At 42.5% G+C, this 12,027-nt stretch overlaps 1 protein-coding gene across 1 annotated transcript in view; it reads right to left on the reverse strand.

The window, feature by feature from the left end:
* Positions 1-12,027, reverse strand: part of LOC125439912 (huntingtin-like) — a 94,699-nt gene that overhangs the window by 29,060 nt on the left and 53,612 nt on the right. Inside the window, exons 27-32 of the mRNA XM_048509256.1 lie at positions 10,940-11,066; positions 10,120-10,247; positions 6,455-6,565; positions 4,287-4,364; positions 1,929-2,152; positions 1,142-1,220 (exon numbers count right to left, since the gene is read on the reverse strand). Coding sequence (XP_048365213.1) covers positions 1,142-1,220; positions 1,929-2,152; positions 4,287-4,364; positions 6,455-6,565; positions 10,120-10,247; positions 10,940-11,066 — 747 coding nt within the window. The remainder of the gene's footprint in view (positions 1-1,141; positions 1,221-1,928; positions 2,153-4,286; positions 4,365-6,454; positions 6,566-10,119; positions 10,248-10,939; positions 11,067-12,027) is intronic.

Raw genomic sequence — 12,027 nt, forward strand, 5'->3', positions numbered from 1 at the left:
GCATTGCCCTTTTAAGAACATCATAGAGACAGGCTGCCTGAGAGGCAGCTTTCACGAAGCCGAGACTCAGAGCCTGCGGGGAAAGGAAAGGGTAAGTGACTGAGGGGGCCAGGCGCCCCCACAGGCATGTACCTGGCATCATGGGTGGCCCCATGTCTCCATAGGTGGTATGCCACTGATTAATACATATTTTAAGGATGCCAGGCCTCTTTTTTGAACACAGCAAAAATCTGGATTCTGGAAGCATGCATTATTATACAACTATGGTGTGAAGTGACTGAGTAGAGTATTGATTAAGGAGACTCAGGAAGACTCTGTAAAAACTGTTACCTAGCGCGTCCCCTGATGAGAGGAAAGATTCAGTAACATTTACATTTATTTAAAATATTTATAAGCTTGCTTTTCTCCTGGCAACTGTAAGCTAAATATGTTTCTTTTGCCGTTAGCAGGAACTCCTTTGAATGAAAGACTAGGGGGCTGGGGGCAATATTCAATGTCTAGTAAAGGAATTAGTAGCTCCTAGGGACGGGGGTGGGAGTGGACCAAGTTGCAATGGGAATTTGCCAGAGTGGTGGAGATGGAAAGTGCCATCATGTCACAGCTGACTTATGACGACTCCCATCATGTTTTCAAGCATTCAGCAGTGGTTTGAATGTCTGCAGTCTTTCAGGGGTTCACATACTGGCAGTTTGACATCTCCAGATTCCAGCATGTTGGATTACCTCGGAAGGGGAAAGGGCACAAAACTAAGGATTACAAACTTCCTCTTGCTTCTGGCTTGCTTCAACCTGTTGGATTCAGTTATTATTTCCCCTCAGATTCAAACATTTAAAAGTGAGCACAGCTGTGTAAAATCAGTTTGTGTATGTCTGTGTGTGGTGGGGGGGGGGGAGGACTGCAGGCAACTAAACTATGGGCATAAACACCCACACACACTAGAGGAAGTATCCATTCAAAGAAATGAGTTTGCAACTATTTTAGCTCTTCTTCCTTATGTTTACAGTAGAGGGGGATGGGGCTACAATCCGAACTGTCTCTCCCAAGTAGGCTAAGAAAAAAAATCTAAGCAACTAAACATTCAAAACGGTTTTTCTTTTCAATATTTCCACATAGAACCACAAGCAACATTTTTGGTTTCTACCTTGTCAGCACGATGCTTCGCCGCACTGGTCATGCCGGTTTTCAATTGTGCAGACACCTTTTGCAATACGTCAAACCAGCTATAAAAAGCAAACAGTAATACTTATTAGTAGCACCCATTTATTCAACTGCCAATATGGTGCAATGAAAGTAGTCAGCCCATTTTCAAGAGGGTCCAAATTTAGTCTAAAATAAAAATAGGAGACAATTTGTAATACCATAAGGATAACTGGGTTGCACCTAACTGTAACAGTTGTTCATCAAGCGGTCACCTGGGTACCACATAGGTACCACACATGTGCAGGTCTGCCAGGGAGAGGATTTTTTGAAGCTCAAAAAGCAAAGAGGCACACGGGAGTGAGGTAAGGTAATCAGAGGTTAAGAGCTCATAGAAGAGCAGGAGGGAAGGATGCGCACCTGCACAGATGTCCACTCACTGAACAACAGTTACAGGCGAGCACAATCCTATTTTCAACCTCATGGTACCTGCGCAATCCGACATGGGAGAGTTACAAGCTGACTTGCCAGTCTCAGCAAGGTGGGTGTGAGCTCTCAGTTGAACAGAGATTGCAGGAATGGTCTTCCTAGTTCTGCATCTCTTGTGGCATCAATGTTCATAGAGTAGCGCCTCACAAAAATGCAGGATGATGATTACTCGGTCTTGCAAATGGATCTGATAGAGAGGCCATGGCGAATCATTCACTAAATAAGCTGTCCTGCCCAAGTCCTCCTTTCATACAAGGAAGCCAAAGATTCTATCAGAAATGAGGAGTCGGAGTTGCACTTACCCAGAAGCATCGTGTTCCTGTTCGGCCTGTACCATATTCCTTAAACTAGCATCAGCCAGGGCTTGAGTAAAATGTGTGTAAGGTGCCATGAAGCAATAATGATAAAGGCCAGGTCTCAGATTGGAGGAGCCCAAGCGCTGTGCTTTGCCTTGAGATCCTCTGGGGTTTGAAGACAAGCAGTCATACTGAGAAGCCAAATTTGTGCCAAACAATGTCTTTAGCAGCTAAGGAAAGTGGGAGAAACAATGCAGAAGTTAGGAAAGACATACAAATCCCAAGAGTGATGCAGGGCCTCAAGGAGCTTTGCCTGAAGGCAGCCCAGACACCCTCTGTATACAGGCGAGTCAAGCAATTCAGACAAGCCTTGGAGGCCCTGCCTACGTCCCTCCCTTCTCAGTGGACGCCTGTTTATGGCACCATCTCAAAAATGGGGGAAAAAACAACAACCATTTCATGCTGACCCTTATTTTGAAAAGCCAAGATAAGAGTGTTTTGCTTTCCCACACAGTCAGTCATGGAGGGCTTGTGGCTCCCGTTTTTATTCATTTTGGACTTCTGAAGTGTTATTTCATACTTATTAGTAACAACATTTATAAGGTATGAGCCACTTTGCATGCATAATGAGGAATAAGGCAGGATACATTTTAAATCAACCAAACTTACTTAATCGTTCTCCCTTTCTTCCCTACAACTCAGTCTGAATATTCATTCCTAAGGCAGCCAGGGAGGGGGTTTCATATAGAGGACCTTTGTCCTGATCAGATAAGGTTCTACTTTTTGTTGCCCACTCCCAACTGACAGAGTAGGGGTGGGGGGTGAAGAGAAGACATCCCTTCTGGCACTATTGACTGCTTGGGGACTGGAGTACACGAGGAACAGGCTGAAAGCATGCCAGTTGTCTCAAAGTTCTCCAGGATCAGTAGAGAGATCACATCAAGATGCTCATTGTCTTTTTCTAAATGACAAAAGCTCTCCCAATTCTTAGCATTTTCATATTCAGAGTGGTGCCATTCAAGTCTTTGCCTGTATATCCAACATTCTGTTCCTCAAAACCTTCTATGATTGCAGTAACTATTCATGTTACCAATCAGCCAAACATCAGGGGGACTAAATGGCCTTCTTTAATGGAAGCATGAGAAAGCATGAGAAGCAGGAATAAGATGGGTTGCACCAGTGCCTTGGTTGTACCAAGAAGTGATTCTCTGGCTGAAAGAGAAAGCTTCTGTTTGCACTGGTTCCTGATATGGCTGCTGCAACCTTTAAGGTTTAAATCTCTTGCTGTTTCTTTTGGAGAGACCACCATGACTTCCTATTCCTTAATGAGGTCTGATAACTAGGTCTCTTCCCACAAAGAAAATAATGTGACCATTCAAGTTTTATGCAGGATGCACTCAATACTGGGCACCTGAGTCATATCCACCTGAGAATGGGAGATCTCCCACAGGACTGACGTCACTTGAAAATGGGTTCATTTTCCATAGGAGCACAGTCAAGGAATGATGAAAAATAGATGTTTTTATACAATTTGAAAAACATATAGTTGCACAGGAAAAACAACTACTACATAGAAAAAATATATCAGGAACAGGAATAACCATTGGCTACTTGCAAGTAAACATGAATAAGAAATTAATACAGGAAAAACTGAGTAACATCATTGAAAACCAGTCACAAATCACATCTTTGGAATACAACATATATATCATGGCTGCTAGCAGAAAAAGTTTATTATTTGATTGTTGACTTCACACAAAAGAAAAGAAGCACGCTTTATATCTAAAGACAAAAATAATATTTAGGTTTTCTGAAGAAGATCATTCAAAACATCTGGCTAACAACTGTGCTATGTATGTTACTCATAAGGCTTTCAGCCTTTCAAGATGGCTGACTTTTCAATTATGTTACTCAGTTCTTCTTGTGTAGCTTTCTCATTCATATCTGCCTGTGATCAGCCATTGGATTTTGCTGCTCCTGATCGCACAATCTATGTAACTGTATATGTCTTGAAAAATAGACATTTATATACATTTCATTGGTAGTGGGTAAGTTTTCCCCCTTCAGTGACATCAACGGCACAATGCAATACACATTATCTGGCATTTCAATCTCCATATAGTTCACCCTAGAACAGCACAAGTCTTCCATTCTATGAAACAACTGACACATGGACAGGACTGCAGACGCAGGTCTTTCCCAGGCCTGAAAGGGAATCACCCTTAAGGCCTTAAAATACTACAGGGACACTGCAGAATGAACCCATCCAACTGGGCCTCCTGTGGATCTCCCGCCGTGCTTTAGTGTGCTTCAGAACAAGAACCACTTTTGTTCAAAGAAAGGGCACAATATTTTGCCTGTTACCTGCTGCACACACACAGTTGCCATCATTGGTTCTCTGTTGAAACAGGATTTCAGGTAACCCAAAATTTCTTCAACATACTGGAACAGAAAAATTTAAAACAAACAGCATTTAAACATACTTTCTACAAAAAGATTCATTTCTGATCCTTAAAACTAGCAGTTTAAGAGAATTTTTCAAAAAGAAAGGTAAAATACGACAATATTTTACAGAACACAGATTTCATGTAATAATTCATGCATTTAAGTGATTTAAGAAATGACAAGTTTAAAGGTTGGCATAGACAACAATACAATAGTAAAAAAACTGATTTAAAAAACATAAATATGCAATATAGGAAATAAATGCTGTGAAAGGAAATCTACTGGCATTTAGAAATTTCCAGGAGAAAGTCTGCCACTATCATACAGAGAGAAGTCTCAGGATTGTCCAGCAAGTCATGTAATCTAAATAAATCAGGGAGATCCGGTAAGTGTAAAGGAGTAAGATTCACATACTTGGATCTGATTTCCTTAAATCTGGGACAGTGTAGTAATTGGTGGGCCAGAGATTCAACTGAGCCAGAATTACACGGGCACAATCTTTTAGATTCTTCTTGCTTGTTAAATCTGCCATGTAACAAGGCAGAAGGCATGACATTAAACCTGGCGAGCGTTATGGCTCTCCTTTGAACAGGGTTTATTAAGCAGTACAGGTAATGTGCCAAGTGGCCCTGTTCAAATGGGATAGAAAAATACATGTTTGAAGGCTGGCATAGACAACATAGAAAAATACAGTGACTAGAGGACAGAACTCTCTCTCCAATAGTTGACCTTTTAATTTTGTATAAGCTTCTGAATAGGACAAAAGGCAAAGTGAATCCATTGACAGTCCAATAGAAGCCATTTTTCTTCGATTATGAAAAACCAGGGGTTGGAATGGGAGTCGGGGGGCAGGCGGTGAACCAGGGAATTACAGTCCAAGAGAAAAGGAATTCGCAGCCAGAATCTAAAAGCCAAGCGGCTGGTTCCAAGGAGTTTTGACCTAACTCCAGGCAAAGGGCTGCAAAGGGCATGCAATTTGGGAGTCCAGTTATCTTATGAAAAAAATTAGATTGAAGGGAATTCAAAGAGTGGTTAACAGCTTGAATTCAAATTGGGACTCTGTAAAGCAATCTTGAGGTGACTTTGGCATTGAAAAATTTGAGGGCAGGAGGAATAAAGAAATGGCCACAGCTGTAGAAGAAGTATAGTAACGCTGAAATACTGTTGGACGTGGCTGGGAGGGCGACCTTCCTATGGACTGCCCATGAAAGGCTAGGAGAATGAAAGGCGAAGGTACTTATAGCACTTGTTCAATTGGGGTGTTATTCATTGGCCATGTGAGCTTCTTAAAGCGCCTAGAGAAGACCAAAACCTTGTTTTTTTCATAATTAATTGTCAGTCTATTGGATTCACAGTAGGCCACACAGAGCTTCATTAAGTGTCTGAGGCCAACTCTGGATCGAGAGAGAAGGACAGCGTCATCTGCATACAGCAGAATTGATACATGGGATGTTCCCAGTTTTGGGGCATGGCTGTTCACTGCTGAAAGAGCAGAGGGGAGGTCACTTAAAAAAAGATTGAAAAGAGTGAGGGCCAGGACGCAGCCCTGTTTGACTCCTTTGGAAATTGAAATACTGTCTGTCAAAAGGCCTTCATGGGAGCACTTGATCCAGAAAAGGAGTCTGGCATCAATGTAGAGGGCAGCCAGTTTTGCCCAGAGAAGTGCTCTCGGCACAGAGTCAAAGGCAGCCTTTAAATCAATAAAGGCAACAGAGAGTTTGTTATCTGCATTGATTGAGTGTTTACTGGCTAGGTGCAATGGCACCAAGGCATGGTCCAGAGAAGATTTCCCTATTTGTAAAGCCCAACTGCACCGGAATGGGAGAGCCACAACTGAAGTTTCTTCAGTTACAGTTTAGCATAAATCTTCCCTATCACTGAGAGAAGGCTGATGGGGCGGAAGTTGGCAGGCTCTGAATGACTTCCCTTTTTATGAATGGGAAACACAATCGCAGACAGCCAAGACTATTGTTGTATTGTTGTCTATGCCAATAAAGGCTTGCTGAAAGTTTGAAGGTTATAAAAAAATATCAGTGCTGGTTTCTCTATTCAAAGACGTTAAGCATTATAAGCAACTGCCAACTCACTTTTCCAATGTCTTGAAGAGTTGCAAGCTCTAAAATTTGAGAAAGAACATCCAGGGCAGATCGCAGGAAGCCACCAAACTTCTCCGTGCTGTTCTGTAGATCCAGTGTAACCTAACCAAATGAGATTAAGAGCATCTTAACAAAAATTTATCAAACTAATGACAATGTGACTCAGACAGATGACAGAAGCAAGAAGTTCAGTGGGTAAATGTATTCCAGACAGGAAGGTAAAGCAAAGAGGAAACTTTACTTGCTTCATTTATTTCAATGAAGTGCCCTTAATGAAACAGAACGAGGGCAAGAAGCCAAACAAAAATTGAAACCCTTGAAGGTAAGAGAGATTTAGAAAGAGGGACGTCCGTGACTGGGGACATAAGAAAGAAACCTGAAAGAAACCTGAAAGACAAAATTCCACCAGGTGCAGCTTCTCCAGCCATCTGATAAGCCATATTTGATAATGTTTATGATGGCCATACTGAGGAAGAAAGCACTTCGAGGTGCCACCACGAGGGTCTTCAGCCAAGCCAGCTGGGTTTGTTTGTTTTTAATACTACCATTATACCAGTCTGGGGATTTATTTGTCATAAAAGGGAGGCGAATTGCTCTAGAAGTGTGAAATTTAGTATGGTGAGGGGAAAAATCTAGATTAAATTAGGCCCCCAAAAAACTTACAAAGAATGGCTGAGTTACAGTAGTGTGAAAATGTACTTTGAAGTGCCGGCTTCCCACATTGGAGACTATTTTCATACATTTAATATGTGCTTTTTCCAATTCAGAGTGTATCAAAAATGAAAGGATCACAGGGGCCTGCTTTTCACTGGTTTGGTGAAAATCCATTTGAATGTTATGTGTGTTCAAACATTTCATTTTAAGCAGAAAATCATTTTTGTACCTGCACATCTACTAGGATTTCTGAGGTCAAAAACAGGAAAGGGAAAGACATGTAGCACATACCAAATTGGCAAAAACAGCCTTGGTGGTCACAAGAGAGGTGAGGTAAAGAAAAGAAACATCAGCTTGGGGATGGGGGGTGCGGGGTGCGGGGAGAGGGCAGGGGGCAGGGGGAGGTGGTCTGTAAGGGAGGCATGGCAGTGGAGTTGTATGCAGTGTGTGAACTTCCAATGACACCATCCATCTGGGATTTGTTCCTGTACATCCAGAGGTTTATTTTAACCAGAAAATCAGCTATAATACTGGGTCAGGGCACAGTAATTGGGGAAACTAAGCCTGTCCTACATGCTGTTTTCCTGATAGAAATTCAGGTGGGGCTAAGCACTGTTCACTCCTTTCAGAAAAAAGGCAGGTATAATTTGGGTGATTCTCTTTTCCCCGTTGACACTAATGGCATCTTATAAATGATGATGATAGCCTTTATTGGCATTCCAAAATACAATAAATACAATAAAACAATAAATACAATAAAACAATAAAACCATAAAACAATTGTCCATGAAAGACAGATAGTTACAGCAGCCATTCAGACTCTCATCAAAAGTTTAGTCCAAATGGACTCATCAAAAGTGCCATTCCTATACACCTCTCCACAGACCTGACTAAAAACCCACCAACAGAGCCCAGGCATCACAACAGCATACAGTGTCAACACTCCACTATAAAACACAGAGTTTGTTAGAGTGGCACCTAATCCTAACACAGAACAAGGGATAGGGGGCGAGGAAAATCTTATAAATGGTTAACATTTGTCTCTTCCAACATTATGGGCCTATCCTAAATCAAGGTACTTTTTGCAAATCAAAATATATGCAGAGGAACTGTTTTTATTGAGGTAGAAGGGAAGAAAGGGTGTTGTGTTTCTATTCACTTTGTAGGCAAACAAATGTCGTGTAGGGTTAATTCTTTGTTCATAAAAGCTATGCTTGAACTTCAATTGAGGTCTATGATTCAGAACACTGCCTTGGCCACCATGATGTTTACTGGTCACATGGATGAGATCATTAGGTGATCTGAAGGACGGTTTCACCAACATGTGGATTATACCCAGCTCTACTTTTCTTGGGCCGTTTCTGCACGGCCTCCTTGCGCCCCGACGCAGCCAAGAGTGCTGGCGGCGTGGGGGCGCAAGCCCGCTCGCACGCAAGCGTGCGAGCAGGCCAAGCGGAGGCCGCCACAGGAGAGGCGGCTCCGCGCGGAGCCGCCTCTTAAGCCCTCCTCCGTTCTACTCCGCGATGTCCTCGTTGTCGCCTGCTGGCGTGGGAGCCCATACACTGCCCTCTGACCCCTGGAGGTCGGAGGACAGTGTGGGCGGGGCTCCGACAGCCAGCAGGTGATGACGAGGACATTGTGAGTAGAACGGAGGAGGGCGACGGCGTCTTCCTGGCGGCTCGGTTCGCACCGCGCCGCCGGGAAGACGCTTCCTCCCCAACAACAACCCTTTAAAGGGTTGTTGTTTAGGGCGGCCTGACGCCGCCCTGGGGGGAGGGAAGCGCATTCAGGTCGCCGCTGCTGCGTTGCAGCAGCGGCGCCTGTGCGAACGGTGGCCTGGGGGCGGCGTTTTTACCGCCCCCAGGCCGTCGTTTATGGGCCGTGCGGAAACGGCCTTGGATTCATATCTAAGTCTGTGCCTGAAAACAAGCACTGCATCTCAGCCAAAGATTTCTGTTGTGCGTATGTGTATATTTCTGCTGCCTTATTCATTCCTTTCTCCAAGCTATTCATTTCCCATTCCCATCTCCTATCTTGTTAAATAAATCTTTTATTCGGTTTAAGTTAACCCTGTCTCAGTATTATTATTTTGGTGTGCCTTATAAAAGGGGTTTGCTAAGAACCCCTTGCTTTTTTTTTTAAGGATTCTTTCACCTTCTGGGATAATTACAAGGCTGTGGGAAAGTGCTTCTTGTCCAAATGCTACCATAAAAGAAGCAGTTCAGTCCCTGACAGGAAAAAAGGTAGAAAAATCTCAAAAGCCTGGGCAGTGAGAGATTTCCCTGCCTTGGTATTATAGGAAGGTGTGTGCGTGGGGGGTGGGGGTGTCTGTCACACCTCTCTGTGGAGCTACAATAACAGTCAGCTTCTTTCTTACTTTTTTACACTCATTCCTAGCATGGTGTAGTATAAAAGGACCAGCCCAGATTAAAGTAACAGATTCGTCATGTACATCAGCAGCATATGCTATGAGACATGTGTCAAGCTCCATTTGAAGGGACCTGTAAAAGGACCATACTGACTTTTTGATTCATACCTTACAGGGAAAGTGTAGCAGAGAAATTTTGCTTTTCACCCAGGCTAACAGGTTACTGCATTCACACTCCACATTGGCTGAATTAGAGATGAAGCGCTGTTTATCCCACAGTATCAATAACAATAGCGATGTCCAGTAGAATCAAGCATATATTTGCCAAAGGATTACAGTAAAGGCTCTAATATCAGCCAATAATTAAAGTTTGTATGTCAAATACTTTGTCCCTTGAGACATCAGTTTTGAGTACAAACATAAGATGTTTATTAAAAAGATGGGTATGGAGTTTACTTGCACCACATCTTTTCCTTGGCAGGTACACATTCCAGTGTGACACTGCGCAGAAACCATTAAGATGAACATAAAGATATATTTCCTTTGACTTAAAATTTAAAATGATTACCTAGATAATGTCAAAGGGCATATACAAGTTTTGGCAATCTACTTCAGTAAGAGAAGGAGACAGTACCTTGTAGTTGGCATGGGTCGCTTTCAAAACATCATATAGCTTCAGATAGGAAGGGTGGTGATAAAAGTTGCCCAGTAGTGACGATTTGCTTGTTGGAGTTGGGCCTGAAGCGTCCATTTGTCTTGGAGCTGATGAATTTAAAGGAACAAATATTATCTTTTTATAGTGTTAAATACTTAGAACCAGCGTATCATCCCTGTAGAGAGGTTTCTATATCTTTCTGATTTTATTATATGTGCTGTCAGAGAACAACCACTGGGACCTACCTGTGAGGTAGGTGAGGCTGAGAGAGTTTTGAGAGAACTGTGACTAGCCCAGCAGGCTTCACGTGGAGGAGCAGGGAAGCCAATCCATTCCACCAGATTAGAGACTGCTGCTCATGTAGAGGAGTGGGGAATAAAACTCAGTCTGCTCTTAACCACTACACCATGCTGGTTAAGAAATCCTAAGTGGGGTCTGAAGTAGGGAGGAAAATGGAGGAAATCGCTATCCCTTCTTAAGAAAACTGAAGTGGCCTTAAGTCTTCAGAATGAGGCTGGAAATAGGTCTTTATTTTTATCACCTTGAAACCGACAGGTGATAAAACAAGTCAGTCAGCCTTGAGGAGTGCTGTCATTACATGGTGTGAAAGAAGGTGATCGCAGGGGGGCAAAGCAAACGGCTTCGGTAGAAATCTGAAGTGAAGAGGGGAAAATTCTACAGCTACTAGTTAGTCCTCTATGAGTAGACAGTGCTGGATAAAATGAACTTATTATAGAGGTCAAAGCCAAAGTAGGGTCCTGTTGTCCTCTGCACTGTCAGACAGGCTCAGCCTTCCTACCTGGGCTGTTTTCAGTGCTTTTTTTAGGGCTCATTGCTACAGATGTCTGCTCAGCAACTTCCTTCTCTTTTCCTTTGCGTCGAATTGGACTCAGAGAAGGTGGATTTGTTAAGGATGGTAACGTTGCCTTAAAAAGAGATCATATAGTTAGCAGTGAATAAATCCACATGCTTCCGTCAGCAATAAATGATTCACATTAACCTTAAACAAACACAAAACTGAAACGAGGCAGAAGATCTCTCATGGACACATCTGCCAGTCATGCAACCCCTCGGTCAGTGTCCCTCCCATCTGGACGTGCGGGACCCTCAGACTGTGGCCTTGAAACAGTTGGACATGTGGATTCAGGATCCAGCCAAAGGGGGACTTGGCCATCTTTCCTGGTTAAACTGTGTTTTCCAGAAGTCGCTTTGGGTCTCCATTGTAAAGAAAAAATGGGAGTAAAAATACCTTAAAAATATGATGTCTAATCTTGCCAGCATTACTGCTATGACATGACAACCATGATACAAGTAAGAATAGGTACGGAACTAATTTTAGCATACAACCAGCAACAACTGCAAAACACATTTTTGATAGAATAAACATCAAGGTTCAAAAAGTAGGATTCTAGCAAAGAATTAAGGAAATACTTCTGATTTAATTGATTAAATGAACTCCGGTCCAGGAAAACTTGCAATCCAAGCAAAACTTACTACACCACTCTACAGGCAGAACAACACACCAAAAAGTACAGAATTATTTATAAAGTGCTAAAAAGTCAACAAATGAATAATAATCTAGATATAAAGAAGCAAAGGTACAACAAACCATAAACAACAATAATAGCATAAGACATACAACAACTACAAAATATAAATAGTGTATAAGCAATAGCATAAGACATACAACAACTACAAAATATAAATAGTGTAACATCTGTGCTGCTATACAGTTCAAATTGGGACCATATAATAGCAAAAAGTCCTCTATATTGTTGAGCAGTCAAACAGGGAACGTATGTGCAAAAAACTCAGGTGAGTATTCTAGATATTTAGCCCATTTTGTGGACCTACCACTTCATCAGCAAGAGTTCATTCAGCCTGCCC

Source organism: Sphaerodactylus townsendi, linkage group LG10 (genome assembly GCF_021028975.2).
Source record: "Sphaerodactylus townsendi isolate TG3544 linkage group LG10, MPM_Stown_v2.3, whole genome shotgun sequence".
In the NCBI taxonomy this organism is placed as follows: Eukaryota; Metazoa; Chordata; class Lepidosauria; order Squamata; family Sphaerodactylidae; genus Sphaerodactylus; species Sphaerodactylus townsendi.